At 40.1% G+C, this 16,324-nt stretch overlaps 1 protein-coding gene across 2 annotated transcripts in view; it reads right to left on the bottom strand.

The window, feature by feature from the left end:
- Nucleotides 1–16,324, bottom strand: part of RALGAPB (Ral GTPase activating protein non-catalytic subunit beta) — a 64,691-nt gene that overhangs the window by 24,762 nt on the left and 23,605 nt on the right. Inside the window, exons 6-14 of one of the 2 annotated variants that reach the window (XM_066561493.1) lie at nucleotides 13,706–13,741; nucleotides 11,756–11,957; nucleotides 10,199–10,366; nucleotides 9,314–9,428; nucleotides 8,933–9,080; nucleotides 6,360–6,424; nucleotides 6,065–6,197; nucleotides 3,968–4,101; nucleotides 1,893–2,075 (exon numbers count right to left, since the gene is read on the bottom strand). In XM_066561493.1, the coding sequence (XP_066417590.1) occupies nucleotides 1,893–2,075; nucleotides 3,968–4,101; nucleotides 6,065–6,197; nucleotides 6,360–6,424; nucleotides 8,933–9,080; nucleotides 9,314–9,428; nucleotides 10,199–10,366; nucleotides 11,756–11,957; nucleotides 13,706–13,741 (1,184 nt within the window). The remainder of the gene's footprint in view (nucleotides 1–1,892; nucleotides 2,076–3,967; nucleotides 4,102–6,064; nucleotides 6,198–6,359; nucleotides 6,425–8,932; nucleotides 9,081–9,313; nucleotides 9,429–10,198; nucleotides 10,367–11,755; nucleotides 11,958–13,705; nucleotides 13,742–16,324) is intronic. The other variant, XM_066561494.1, reaches the window with a different exon arrangement.

The following is a 16,324-nucleotide window of genomic DNA, read 5'->3' as shown; positions in this document are numbered from 1 at the left end:
AGGCAGAGGATTACTCCTACACTGTTAAAATAAGATCACGTTTGCTATAGAACTGGTATTTTTTCCTCTTTATAGATGTGTACTTATATTATCTATTTATATTCTAATGGCAAAAAATTCTCTGAATGGATAAATACACACAATGTATTTCATTGCATGAGGACTATTATGAATGCAACAGAAAAATGTAAACACACTTTAAGAGATAATACATATATTTCTAAGACACTCTGCAGAAGTTTTAAGTACTAAGCACATTAAGAATGAACTCATCTGGAAAGCTGCAAGATATCCTTTTCCAAATTTTTCAATTGCCAACATCATTAGTAAAAATACATTAGTATTTCATTAGTAAAATACATCACGGTATTTAATTCACCAAGAGAAAAATAAGAACATTCTAAAAGCACATTCTAAAAGCTTCAACAAATCTATTAGAGGAGAAGCCAACACTCAGTAGACCTACAGATATGACACACCAGTGCTGTGCAGAACAAAATCACCCGCTGAAAATATTCAGATTGCTACAACAAAGGTTTGGGTATCATGGCTTGAGCTACAGAATAATAAATAAGTGATTAAAACTGAACACAATTGGTCAGGTTGTACCACCAGAAACCAGACAGGTTTCTGTGTCTTGGGCTTTGTCCTTCCTTATATTCGTTGTTGATACAGAATAAAAGGTGAAGAGAAAAATCAAAGTTCTCTAACAGAGTAAAATTAACCAGCATTGAGCTGAAAAGACTGGCCACAAAGAATTGCAGCAGGAGTTTACAGACTAGCAACATAGCATGTGAAATTTAAAGCAACTGTCACAGCAGGCACCTGGGAAGCTGCACTTTTAATACTTGCAAATGTAGGGAAAGGTTATCATCTGACTATCATGACTCAGGAATGAGCTACTCAGTGTTCAGTATATAATGCACACAGTATGTAACACTATCTCCTTATAGTGGTAATTGAAATAAAAAAGACCATAATGAAATGGAATAAAGCATTATGCAACTGACTAAACACAACCTATACCCCATACAGCGAACCTATCCTATCACAGTCACCTGCTGCCATGCCAGTACTCCAAAGCACATGCAGAAAGCATCTTTCAATGAAGTACTGCTTGTGGGTTTTCAATCTTCTTTTTTAAAAATATATATATATTTTTATATGTTACAGAATAAACAAAATATAAAGATATGTAATGCTCTATCTAAAAAGATAACAAAATATTACATAATACATATATATCTACTATCCATAAAAACACAGAAAGACCACTAAGTTGGCTCTGAAAGAGACTAACAACGAAAATGTGCATTCAATTTTTTTTCATTTTTTATTAAGCAGCAGGGCAGAAGGCAATTGAAAACACGTCTCTCATTTCCTGCTCTTCTCAAGCTTCCCAAGTAAATTCCACCTTATATTGAGATATGCTTTGCTCAGTTTCCAGAAAACTGGTGAAACAAACTCTGATTATCAAAATATTAGCATCCAAGGAATTCCGTTAAGCCTAGAAAATGCTTTAGTCAGGTAAGAGCTGAGATATGAGGAGAGTCATGGCTACCTGCAGCAGGTAGCTATGGGATACCCCATTCATTTCTATATTTCTCTTTTGGTTTTCTCCAGGTTTCTTTTCTCTCTTTTTCCAGTTTCACAAAGCAAGAAGAAAGACTGAGACATTCCTATAACTATAAAGGTAATTTTAAAGCCAAAAACTGTATCAGCAAATAAAGATCAGGAATTAAAGTTCAGAAGTATTTTGCACAGAAACTATTTTTGAAATTCTTAAGAAAGCTAAGCAAACCACACTATTTTAAAGTATTGAGAACAGACAGGTTGGGCACAAAAGGCATTTCAGATGCAGCACTCCAAATCTGTCCATGGGAGACTCTGACCTTCTCATCCAGCATGTCGGGGTGCTCCGTGAGCCAGACGCAGAGGCACTGGAAAGCCGCCACGATCATGGAGTGCAGGTCGCGCGAGTGCAGCGGGGCCGGGCGGCTGCACTGGTACACGATGTAGCTGCACACGGAGCTGATGGCGCGCTTGCGATCCGTGGGATCCACCGCCACCTTCACCTGCGGCGGCAAGGGCAGGAGCGTGAGAGTTCCTCCACAAATATCTCAGAGACAAAAACAGTTCTTGAAAACATTTCTAAATGCAGTTTCAAGAAACAGCAATAAACTGAGCTTTTTTTTGATTACAGCTTAAAATTGCAGGGAAAATTATTTAACAGTGATGGATATTGAAACTAAAAGTAAGGAAATGCTGCACTGAGGTGTGACCACATTGCATAGCTTGGTTTCAAAGAGCAGGAGTGGTACCTGCTCTTGGCTTGGTAAGAAACCAAATGTGTGCTGAATTTGCTTGGTAAGAAACCAAATGTAAGCTGAATTTGCAGTATTGAATTTTTTTTTCCCCACAAATGCCTCTTCTTCAGCTCTAGCAACCCATTCCGTATCTCCAAGAACCCACTCACTGCTAACTCTCCCTTCCACAGGGCTTCATTCTGCTCAAGTAACTTTCCCCTAGGTATATTCCCAGGACTTTCAGTATATATTCCCAGGAACTTTCACCATTCGTAACAGGAACAAAAAAGCCATCCCTGGACAAGCAGACTGATAAAAACCTCATAACCTCTTCCCCAAAACTCACTGCAAACACCTCTCTCTGCTTCTTTCCCAGCTCAGGGCTGCAGAGAGCAAGGCTCCAGATGAGAAGGTCAGGAAACAGTACAATGAGCCATGAGGACCTGAACTGGAAGGCTAAAGAACTTTCTCTCTTATTCATGGCTTGTGACTCAGCACAGGAACAGATGGATTTTTCTACTCTGTAGCATCTGACCATGCTTATCCAAGCAAGAAGGTGGATGGACTTGCTAGTGCCAGCACTGAAGCCTGGCAGCTGTATACCACAAATGGGAGTGACAATTCAGTGCCCCAGGATTTAGCTAGGACATCCTTCAGAAGCTCATGATCTACAGCAGAGTCCCCTCGAGGTAAGCTTATGAAAGGCAGGTTTGTGAACCAACACTCCTGCAGGAAACATTTTGATTTTTAACTTTTCTAAGCCCCACTAATAGCTGCTGAACAGACACAAGACAGGGGAACAGCCCCTACCTGAGAAAGGCTTTGGGACCTGTCACCTCCAAAGACACATGCAGAACAAGTCCCCACAGTAGTTCAGTAGGAGGAAGTGATCTATTTTTTCCCACTTTGTTGTAAAGGGGAAATGTATTCCAGGGCAAGAATTACTTCAGTTGCATGAGAATTATACATAGACTACAGTATTTAACATTAACCTGGGAATACATTTGAAAAGATAATATATTTCCACATTCCCATAATCCTGGAAGAAAAAAAACCAAGACGACCCTGGCTTAACCACACAAGCTGCAGAAAGCCCTGGTTCTGTATGGTGCTCTATAAGATCCAATAATACACATTAATTCATTTCAGAACACTTTCAAATACATTCTTCAGCTCATGCTACTGCAGCAGTGAATAAACACCCAGTCCAATATGGCTCAGTGCTGACTTAATGCTCTAAAAACTGCCTGAGACACACATTAAAAGAGATCTGTTGAGTTCCTGAGGGATTATGACAGGAAATGCTGAATTGTCACACCAGGTTATAATGGCTGCTCTAAGTACACTTCCTATTAGCAATACACTACATTTTATCCAGCTCTAAAAACTATTTCCAAGATGAGAGGGAAGAGGAAAAATGGAACAACACAAGTTTCAGCTAAAAAGCATTCCCAGGCCACATGTCCTTTGAACCACAGTGTGTTTATACTGGGAGAAAATTACCTGCAACGGCAGTACTGTTTCCTTTTAATTTCCAAACAGAAGAGTTGCTAACAAACTCAGCCACAGAATCTGTTTTGTGCCATGACTTTCACCCAAGGCAGCAGGACCACAACCACCCTATGAGAAGGGGCCAGAGCACACCAAGCTGCATGTCTCACCTTTGCCAGTCCAGAGAGCAGCTCCAGGGCAGCCAGAGAGATACTCATGTCCTGCCTCCACTGGGAGTTGAGCCTTTGGGTTACCAGGTGAATGCTGCGGATCAGCAATCCAGCAGCTGTATCTGTATGAAGAGCTAGGATATAACCCCAAAACCACACACCACAGGGAGGGAAAATAACTAAGCATTAGTGACAAAAAGCAAAGCACAGGCACAAGGCAAAGCAGACACAATACAGACATAAAATAAACCCTAACCATCTTGAAACTGGTTGATGCCTTTTGCACAGGCTAACTTCCTCACATATTCTCCAGGCATTATACAAACCCATTCAGACCAGCTAGCTAAATTTAAATTTTTGAAAGACATTTTGAATAATCCCAGAGCTCTGCTGCTTTTCAGCAGCAGAACAGCCAGCTTCAGGTTTTGCTATTGTACTTAAATTGTCTGTCATGTTATGTCTTTTAGTCTCTGGAAAATACATGCTTTGGTAATGTATATTAAACATCAGTAGTTGTACTGAGGAAGTAAGGAGAACATGTATTTCAGATATCTGTGTCAGAAGTTAACCATTCTATCCACACCTAATGTTTATCAAAAGCTGCACTAGTTCAATAGACACAGATAATGAAAGAATTAGTGCTAGAGAAACAATTCTTTTTAACCTCCTGTTTTCTTGAACTTTTAACTGAAAATTAAAAATGGAAAACGTTTTAAGTATCAGTTGCTCTCATTTCAAAATGCTATGAAACATTAATACTATCCGTATTTGTTAAAACTGAAGTATGGAAATTAATGTCAGAAATAAAAAAATGGTCAATGACTAGTTATAAAGAGACATGAGATCTATGACAGATAATGCATATGCTTCCCAAAATTTAAATTATCTTATTTAACACTCAAGAACTATGTCCAACGTCATAGCAGGAGCAGATTCAAGAGTTTACTATCGCTAAACAGTAACAACAGACCATCATGTTTTCAGTTTTCTCTTGTTTGAAGCATCTAGTGGAAACACTAATTTTTTTCATAAGCTCATAACAACCTTCGGGGCACAGGAAATTTTAAAAATCCAATAAAATGAATACACTACAAAAATATATTTCAAGTTATGTCATGGTATGAGACTGTAATTCCAATATTTAGAAGATTTTTAAAATCTTACAAATGGGTATTTTTACAAGCACTCATCAATGAAAACCCACATAAATTAAACAAACAATTCAAATGGTGTGCAGAAAACTAGCACTTTGATAATTTCAAACAAGCAAATCCTTGGGAAAAGGGAAAGCACCAACATGTTTATATCAATCCCTACAATATCCTGAAGCCTTTCCTGATAATCTCCTTCCTCTGGCTATTTACCGAACTAGATAAAAAAACCACCACCAAACATTTTTGGTTGGTGATGATAGAACTGTCACTTTAGGCTACATATTATAATAAAGGTGATTTGTTCTCACATTTAATTGGCCAACATTAAACTCAAGACTAAAGGAGCAAATGAAATTTCAGGATCTTGACAGTCAGCCAGCTTACCACACACAGATTTAGAACATGGATTTTACTACAAAGAGTCAAAAATGGACAGTACAAGACATAGCAAACTAAAGTTAATTACTAAATTCTATTGTTACAGTGTATGACATATCACAAGCCTCCTGCTTACTTGCTCTATAAAAGTCAGAGTTCCTGGAATATTCTTAAAATGTGGTTTAAGAAAAGGTGCTGCAGAGGTCAGGTGAGTATTTGGAATGCTACGAAAACTAATGAAGTGATTAATTCAAACTTGATGTACATATATCTTATTCTTGTTGACAGAATTTAGGTATCCTGAAAACCTAAGTTAAAGTTTGCAAACACCTTTTTCATAAGTTTTTACATTCTGATTTTGAAAATGTTTATAGAGTCCTTCAGTAGGATTAAAACAACCACTGGAAGGGCACATGTGAATGCAGACTTGCAGCACACAGCTGGGCTATCCCCCTGGCTCCAAACACCTGGGCACATTAATCCTTTAGCCAGAGCTGCTACAGAAAAACCCAGAAAACACCAAGCTGGTATACCGTGCCAGGATTTTCCAAAGAGCTCTCCTTACCATAATCCCTCAGGAGGGCCTGTGCTGGCCGCTCACTGTCAGGTGTTGTGGGCTCTGTGCTGCCACCGCTTGCAGTGCTAATGCCACTGTTCGTGCGACTGTGGCTTTTGAAGAGGTTGTTTTCACCACCATTCTGCAGAATGAAAGGCAGTTTAGAGAGATGAGAAAATTCCTGAGTTCCCCATGTTCTCACGTGCAAAAGACCAAACCTCAAGATGCTACCTGAGCCCCTTCCAGTAACAAGTGAGGAATGCATTCTTTCTGAAGAACTAACTTCATAAACAAAAATACTCACTGTTTCCATCTGACAGCCAATGGCTTCTAGCAGTGCTGAATCCTGAACAATATTTAACATTGCACCTGCAGAATCAGATAGAAGAAGGTAACTATGGACTACAGAAGAATGCATTACTAAAAGTCACCAAGCAGCACAGAAGGTCTAACGTAGAGGTTTGCAGTCCTGTCTTATAAAATCTCTTATTTAACACAGGACTTGCTTTGAGCTCAGCCATTTGAAGCAGATGAAATTTGAGACAGAGAGTAGTTTCAGCTATGTTAAAAATGCCTTGAACAGAATCTAAAAAAGACTGAGAGGGGATCTCGTCATTACACATCAATATCTCAAGGTGGGTGTCCAGAGGATAGTGCCAGACTCTGTTTAGTGGTACCCAGCAACAGGACAAGGAGTAATGCACAAACTAAAATACAAGAAGTTCTATCTCGACATGAGGAAAATGTTCCATCCATGGAGGGTGGCAAAGCACTGGAAGAGGCTGCCCAGGGAGGTCATGGAGTCTCCCTCTCTGAGGACATTCAAAACCCACCCAGACAGGTTCTTGTGTCACTCACTCCTGCTGACTCTGCCTTGGCAGAAAGTTAGACTGAATGATATCCAGAGCTCTCCTCCAGCCCCAACTGTTCTGTGATAGGTCTGTCAAATTCCTCAGTTTGGAAGGATTTTGGCTTCACAGAAGGGCTGGAGTGGTTCCTTGTCTCACATCAGACTGTGCTCATTTAAAAACTCAGGTTACCTGCTTGGAAGCATCACCTCCAGATAATGAGGGAAGCAATAAGGACATGGACCTGAAACTGGCTGACACTGGCACATTTGGTGGCTTCAGTTTAAATTTTCTGCCTCCTTCCCCTGTCTCATCCATCAATGAACATTTAGGAAAACACAACTTACTCTATGAAGGGAAATGACAGGACAAGGAGGAATGTTTTCACACAGAGAGGGCAAGGTGAAGTGGGATGGTGGCAAGAAATTCTTTCCTGTGTGGGTGGGAAGGCCCTGACACAGGCTGCCCAGAGAAGCTGAGCTGCCCCATCCCTGGAATGGTCCAAGGCCAGGCTGAACAGGGCTTGGAGCAACCTGGGCTAGTGGAAGGTGTCCCTTCCCAGGGAATGAGCATGGAATGCATGGTGGAACGACATGAGCTTTAAGGATTTTTTCCCAACCCAAATCACTCTGTGATTCTATGAAATGCACCACTTGCTGCCAAACATTTATTGGCAGATGGAAACAAACCCTGCTTTTTTGAGAAGCTGGTGGCACATGTGAGAATTTCTGGCTAAAGTGGAGATTCATGAATCCCCTCCAGCTAAATCCAGCAGGAAATAACTTCACATATGGAAAAAGGAGCTTAAGAGGAGGATTACAGGGCAGGTGAACTGGCAGGGACTAGCATGGGAATAATAATTCCCAGGAGAAAAGCCATTCCACGTAGAGCAGCTATCCAGCCGGCTGCAGACCAACTCAGTGTGGAGGGGCATAGGACCACAGGGGTGGGATTTAACAAAGCATCACCCTGAGGTGTCAGACATAGTAGTGGAGGTGGGACAACCTCAGGGGCACCAATGCTCTGAGAGTCTCACTTGGCAACCACAGATATTCTCACCCCTTCACAAGCACTGGGTGCAAATTATTCTTTCAAATTATTCTCCTCTAGTCTTCTGCAAGAAAAGAAACTGCTTAAACTATTGCAAGATAACCTTCCAAAAGTCTTTGCAGACTTGGATTTGTTTCCTTTCCTTTAGCTATGCATCATTTTCTTGCTCTCCCCTGTTAAGCAGGTAAACTATCCGCCTCCCAGAACAAGGCAGACACTCCTCTCACACCACAAGACTGTTGCCTTTTTAAACAGACAAAAGGAAAGTTGTAAGGACAAGAACACCATCATGTTGAAAAAACCACTTCTAAAAAGAGAAGAATAAGGGGGGACAAGTAAGAATAATAGGCATGTACATTTGTACTTATCTGAAAACATACTTAACTTGACAGATTATGCACTATCCAAGTTTTCATCTTCTGCTTCCTTTCTGAGTATTCAGCATAACGTTAATCCACTCACTACTTTGAAGAACAGTGTGCTAAACTGTGCATAGTGCAGCTCCACACTCTATTCCAAAACTTTTGGATTTTGTCTGAGGATTTACACACCACTAAAAAAATGTCATCTGTATTTTGCCAATGCTGGATGACCAGTCACCAATACGTCAATATGTTTCTTAGGCTTAACCATGCCAAAACCAAAGGTTTTCTCTGAAATCCATTAATCAGGAATCCTTCCTAAAATTATGACTTTTTACCTACTTCCATTTCCAGTTATGACTGACTTTCTGCGCTAGAATGTGCTTCACTCTTGCTTCTACTTTTCAAGTACTACTCCACATAAAAAGGGAAAGATTAACAAAAATGAGAGGCTTTTTAAGATGTTTTCATAGTATGAGGGAGATTACACATATGACAACCTGCCAGGAATTTAAACCTTCTTCTTGCAAAGCATCACTAATAACCCATATTATCCCAGGACAGATTAAGACAGACATTTCTATAATACAGTTAATAAATTAAAAAGCTGAAATAACCTAGTATCATTTGAGTGTTGTTGGGATCAGTTTCCGTTTGCAAAGCTCCTATAAGGATATTCACAAGCCTCAGCTTCAAGGACAGGAATGTTACTGGTTTATCATATGCTGAGCTTTCATCATTGCTGAATTTCCCTTCCAGGACAACCTGAAGAAAAAATATACTTATTTCAGTATCAATTAAAGATCATGTCAGCGGGGTTTCAAAAGCCAATGTTCACAGCACACATTGCTACTGACAAAATGTAATATGGTCTTACTGTTTCACGTTCAGTGGAAGACTTCCAGTGCTAAAGAAAACACTCAATACAACCCACAACCCATTCAAATCCCACTCCCAGGGAAAGAAAATGGAACACAAAACAGTGATAAATGTCCTACCTCAGACTTTATTGTTCCAAAATGATGAGGGAGAGGCAACAGAGACAGCAAGATGTTAATAGAAGCTCTTCTTAGCTCTGTGGGGTTTACATAGATTTTAAACTTTGAGAGTTCCCTGCAAATCAAAGCATCAGACAGTTAACCAACTTTTCACAAGAATCTGGAGCCGAATGCAACTAAGTTAATATCAAATATACACCCACCCAATGGTCTTAAGTAATTTGCAGTATGCAATGTAGCTGTTTCTTTCTAAGACCTATCCAAAAGATGCCGCAGGTCAGATTTAAGCCCAGGAGATAAAGAATGCTTTTTGTCTAAATGCCTAACATCAAAATGAAACATGGTACCAAGACATAACACATACATTGAAGAAGACATGCAGAGACTACTATTAAGTGCCTAACTTAGCAAAACATTCAGAAATCTATAAAGCTCTGATAAGAACCTACTCCAACTTCAGCAGTCTAAATTATCAACTTTTCCATTTAATGATGCATAAGATTACTTACTTATTGAGTACATTGCAACAACAGCCACTAATGAATATCTTGTGAAAGTTTACTTTAAAATCAATAGGCTTTCAATATATTTTTGACATATTTCAATATATTTTCCTATTCTTAAAGGCACTGCTTTGCATCAAAGAATATGCAGCTAACAACTCATATATTTAATTTAAAATAAGTACTGTTATTGCATTAAAGAAAACTGCATTAAAGAAAACTGAACATTTGAGCTCACACAGTGCTACTATTATTACCATTGAATACACACACACTGTGGGCCCTACATCGCAGAATTCCTTTGGTGAAATTATGCAGGAATGACAAAAGACAAATACCTCTCAACATCTCTGATCATGTTTATATGGAAATGGCAATTTACCTGTCAGGTAAAATAGTCTCCAGAGCCGAAATGAAGTAGGGAACCACAACATCAATGCCTTTCAGGTCACAGCAGAACAGAGGAGGGGAGTTTAGAATAACACTGGCAAGAACCGGGTGGCAAACGAAATCTGCTATCTGCAAACCCTGAATTAAAAGCATGTAAAATCTGACAAAGAAAGATAAGATTTAATTATTTGCACATAAAATCATCAGAATCCCACATGATTCTGCAGCCACTATTTGATCTTGTCTATACAAAACAGAGTAAGTTTCAAAAACAGACCTAGGAAACGTTCATATAAATCTTCCCTATGTTACTTAAGCACAGGCAAGCACCCCTGACCAGCTTAATAAACCTTCACAAATGACAGGTACTTCATATGAAAAGCTAATGCAGCACAGTTTTACTGAAATCTTTGACTTGTTGCAACACCCAGACTGGGAGCTGTGTAAGCACAACCAGCTGGTTACTAAGAGTGGATCACCTGCTCTCCACTACTCCCTTCCCGTGTAATGGTGGGAGCAAGACCTTGATTTTAGCTCCCCAATACAAGAAAAATACTGTGAAACCTTGGGGGAGGCAGTGGACAGAACAATGGACAGAATGTCAGGACAAGACACACTGATCAGCAATTTGGAAAACAAGACTAATCTTAACCATCACAACCACTTCAAATGAAAAAGCAAGGGCAGAAACCCAGCTACCCAGTTAGCGTCTTTTGCGGGTTCTTGTTAGAGAACATGTATGCCCTCTTAATTGTTTCAAAGGTCTTGCAGACATAGAGGAATCCCACTGACTGGCCAAGAGAAATATGAACTATCTATACAAAAAATACTACAACATCCAAGAAATAAAATTGTTCAGTCTTCTGGGAAGTTTTAATGCCATCTGGGCCAAATGTACTTGAAAAGTTTGAGAGAATCATTATTTAAAACTGATTCTCTGCCTCTAGCATTTGCTATTTTACATAACAAAAAATTGTGAAAAAGCTATACTATTACAGGCAATACTGCTTCATTTTCTCAGAAATAAAACTGAACACAGAGGTAGTTCAAACACAACTGTTTCAAATAATGGGATATCACTGTATTTCAATACTCAGAGGGTGAAAAAAAAAGCAACTACAAAAAACCAAACCCAGTGATGTGGTATTTGACAACACAAGAACCTTTACGGTCTAATAAAGTGTACAAAGTCTTATGCCTGCACACTTATTTTTTCCATCTGAACAATAATCAGTGACAAACTCAACAAAAATAAAAATACAGGAGTCAAGAAAGTGCCAAAGAGAATGTTCCTTCCAGCTTGAAACACTTTAAGGTACTGTCCTTCAACTGAAACTTGAAGAAAACCCAGTGAAAAGCAGCATCATGAAAATGTGAGAAGAAAACAGTGCTGGGCTTAGCCAGGAATCCCACCTCCAGCCTCTGTAAACCAGCTAGATGTTTTTAAACTGGCAACACAAGATTCAGACAGCAAGTGAATGCTATTCACTGGGAATTAGTCTGCATCATAAAGTTACACCAATAAAGGAACTGGAAGATAGGTTAGTACCGGGATAGGTAAGCTGGTAATATTTCCTCCCCAGTCTTCTTGCTACAAAATATCCTACACAGTGTCCCGCATGCCTCTGCCCTTCCTGCTTCATAGTTGTCTGGGAATTCACTTGCATCAAACATGGGGTTGGAAGCCATAGTGTCAGTGGACATTTGGGATCCTTTCCGGCGGAACTCCACACTAGCCTGCGTTGCTATAGCTGGGAAGAGAAAAAACAGCGTTTCACTGTGCATGATAATGTACAGAATAGGCTCATGGGATCCTGGACACAAAGATCAAGTCCAATTTAGTAGTTAATATGAAGCTATTAGTTCACTGCATTTGAGCCAGTGCCTCTGTTTAGGAAATATTTGTGGGTGTACCTAGCTTGTTTACTTCATAAGGATGACAACAACTGACCTTCATATCCTAGAGACTGTCTCAACTTTTTGCTGGGAGGAGAGCACTTATATCCAATACTAGTTTCCTATCCTCTCTCAAAGGGCAAGGATCTGCCTCACCTGGTTCTGGTCCCCACAAAAATGAAATGCCACCTTCCCTTGCTCTCTTAAAAAACAAAAAAAAAATTTCAATGGTGCCATTACTATTAACCTCCAAGGAAGTGCCTCACTTCCAGCCGGCCAACTCATCGCATGCTGCCCTGAATACCTAGCAGCTTTCATCCAGTTTTGTGGTACAAACATACTTACTAAAAAATAATCAAAAAATTTTAACGCACCGTATGACAAAGAGAAGGTTGTGAAATCCCATTCTCCTAATTTGGTCCCTCTTCTCACATGATCACTAAAACTGTCAAATAAATAAGAGAGCCTCCACAGAGCAGCTACCATGGGCTGGGCCATCTCCTGCTCCCTTATCCTACAAGAAGCTCTATGACCCTCTCAGAGGGTCCTGACCTGGTTCTGCCCAGCTCTGTGCTCCCTCCCTGCAGGCCAGTTCTGCCAGTCCACACCACTCCAATCCATGTCTTTCTGGAGAGATTTCTGGTCTCCCTTTCACACATCAGCATTGTGTGGATACAAGACTACTTGCTCTGTTGCCTACATCCTGTCTTCCAGGATAGCTACCAAAACAAAATATATACTACACTCAATGTGATTTTTTTTTCAATTGTTTTTCCTCTTCCTTGGACAGTTTTGCTCTAGGATTACTAACAAACATCTTAAAGAGTGTGTTCTTGTTTTTAGCTAAGACTAGATGGTTTTCCAAAACTTTTATAAACTACAAAAGCAAACAGCAGACAACGTGTATTCCTGACATAATTACACCTATGTGTTTCTATCAGCAAAAGAGAACTTCTCCTGTCTCAGCTCTGGGACACTGGGGAACAGCAGGTTCACAGTCAGCTTTGCAAACAAAGGCATGTTAACACTTTAGCGGTTGGAATACCGATAATTTACAGATAGGGTGCTTTTTTGTTTTGTTTTAAAGGAAATGTCTTAATGACAAGTGCCTACTCCTAATTTTTTGTTCTCAAATTTATCATTTAACCTACGTTTACCTCATAAATTTTCATTTGCGTTAAGTAGAAAATAAGTACAAATCTTTATGCATCTTCCCATGAGCCGTTTTTTGTCCTAAATAAGCTATCCAGCAATATACTGTAGTTGGAAAAAAACACTACATGCACGATGCATACAAATCAAACACTAGGTCTGTAAAATAAGCTTGAAGTAAAAAAAACATGGTTAGTGCAAAGTCCTGAAATTCATGACATGATCACAGACTAAAGTACAGAAAAGATGGGTCTGATTCAGGCAGATTAATTTGCTTTTGCCAACAATCCTCCCCATTCAAAAACACACACAAAAAAAATTACTTGTCTTTTTCAAGTAAAAGTGCAAAAGCTACAAGAGACAATGAGAATGAATTTACAAATAAAATATGGGATTATGGAAAAAGAAAAGCATGACCGCAATTAAGGAAAAGCTACTGGTTCCTACTTACAAGATTTATAAGAAAGAAGAATTTGGATAAAAGATGCTGCAAGATAATAGAAATAAAATGGAAACAAATCAAAGGACAGCAGTAGTTATAAAATACTTTTAAGATGGTGAAATTGTAATATAAGTTAAGAAGCTTTTAGCTTTCTAAAAAATAGATTAAAAGCTTTATGATACAGCAAGCTTGTTAAACACATAGGAAATTGGCATACAGGTCCAAAATTATGGTTTTGAAAGTATCATGCAAAACAATGAACAAAAAGTTACAAAATACTACTAAAATTTAGAGCCGTTCATATCAACATACACCAGTTCTTTAACAGAAGGTATTAACCCTTCTCAGCTCACAGACTTGTCCCCATGCTGCAGTGCACTCCGAGCATACACCAGGCTATCCTAAGGCTCCTCTGAAATAGAGTATGTCTCTCAGAGGGAAAATTACTTACCTGCAATGTCCTCACAGCAGCACTCCTCCTTCCAAACCAGGAGCTCTCAACACTAGTACAACTCCTATTTCCCTAAGCCAAGTTGCTAACAACCTGAATACCTGAGCATGCCTCCCCTGACCACCAGCTTCATTAACAATCTTCCAAAGCAGAAACAAAAGGTAAACACTCCCAGAAACATTAACATCTCAAACAAGGCCCAGAGAGAGTAAGAACTCCAGCAGCCAGGTACTACCCACCATCTGGGGAGAGCTACTTATTTGAACAGGTAGGGTCAGACCTATAACCAAGCCCCTCAGCAGCACTATGATCCCAGACAGGTCTGCTTAGAATTTTCTTCTAGAGCCCCAGAAACATTCTGTGGGACATTAATGACAGTAGGGCCAGAAGAGGTGAGGGTAATGATGTACCCCAAGGCTCTACAACTGCAAACAGCCCCAGGGCAACACCAGCAAGCCCTGAGGTGTGTCCTTCAGCTGCTCTAAAGTGCAGAGCTGACATCCTTTAGGTACAAGGATTGAGAATGAGCCCATCAGATGGGAAGATTCAGTTGCTGAAATGCTGGCACAAAGCGCTGGTGAGCCTCTCCCCACTCTCAGAGACTGAGGACAGTAGGTAGCAGTAGCATGCACCGTACAGTCAAGCTTGTCTGAAACACATCCTGCCACTGAACCTGCCCTGGCACAGATACACACACCAAGCTGTCATTCTTGGGTTAAACTCATAGAGGCCCTGTAGCCAATTTCTTATGAAGGTGTTATTTATCATAGGGATCTATTTATCCCACACTATCAGCTACATAAATGCCACGCACCCATCTAATTTTAACAACTACACCAGCAGGACCCAGCTGCTTTCAAACCACCTAGGCATCTTTCAACCAGCCATTTTTACTCTCTCACCACAACACAGTGATGTTTATCAGCTGCCCACCAAAAAGCTTCACCATTAAAGTCTGTGTGCAGAAACTAAAACCTGATAAGGACACTCAAGACCCAAAAGCATCATGCCAATCATGGCAACATCATTGCTCTGCTTCAGAATCCAAACAATGACACAGGACTACCTTGAAGGACAGGGCTCAAAGAGCAAAGAGGACAACTGCTTTCCAGGTGATAAGCTCCACCAGCAGCAAACTGTATACAGATGACTTCCAGCTAATCTTGAGAAAGAACAATTCTCTCTTCCCAAAGACAGATAAAATCAGAACAATCATAAATGTGGAATACCTACAGTTTTCCAATCAAGAGTTGGTACAAGGCGTTCACCCATGAGATGACAAAAAACTGAAAATCCATGGAGCAGCAGTTAACCTGACAGAATCAGGAGAGGTGAGGCTGAAGGGGCCTCTGGAGATAGTCAGCTCTCCCCCACAAAGCAGGGCCAAGTACAGGAAGTTCAGTTACCCTTCTACACATCTAGACAGTTTTTTATCTCAAGACTTACAAAAAGCTTGACATTTTTTCCACCCATCATTTTTCATTATTTCCTTTCTGGAGGTTAAAGAGTTCCAGTGGGAAAATGTGAGATCCTGGGACAAGGGAAAAAGGAAGGGTAGAGGGGTAGTCATTCGCATCAGTCTTGATCAAGTACGCTTTATTTCCAAGAGCTCATCAAAAAGGTGCGCAGTAAGATGGGACAAGAACAATGTGTGTCAGTGCGATTTGTTTAAAAGAACCAAACTAAATTCTGAACTAGAGCTTGAGACCACAGCTCATCCACAGGGCCCCTGGAAGGCACTGCACTGAGCTCATTAATCTCTCTGGTAATCACATTACAGGGATTCTCACTGAGACTGTGCCACACGACGGAAGAGGAGAGAGAAACACACACTAAAAAATGCAGTGTTCCAGAAGTGCCCCAAGGCACAGAGGTCTCTAAAGGACCAAGGAGCAAGTTGTAATACTTTTGCAAAACAGTTCTCAGTCCTCCAGCCAGTAATGTAACAAAGAAGCCATATCAGTCAGCCAAAAGAGAAAGAATTCTTAACTGCATGGCATTGAAACAAAGTAAATATTAGAAGGGTTTAAAGCTGCTGAGTTCTTACACAGCTGCAGTTCCAGACTTAAAGAAAAATAGTGTGTGTGGGCCAGTGGAAGACAATACTACATGGCAAAGCTGATTTTAAGTGCAGACAATTCCCAATCAAAACATTTGAAGCGCCCATAAAAATAACA

Source organism: Molothrus aeneus, chromosome 17, assembly GCF_037042795.1.
Source record: "Molothrus aeneus isolate 106 chromosome 17, BPBGC_Maene_1.0, whole genome shotgun sequence".
NCBI classification, from domain to species: Eukaryota; Metazoa; Chordata; class Aves; order Passeriformes; family Icteridae; genus Molothrus; species Molothrus aeneus.
Note: the sequence above shows the minus strand (reverse complement) of the source record. Positions and strands in the feature narration are given on the sequence as shown.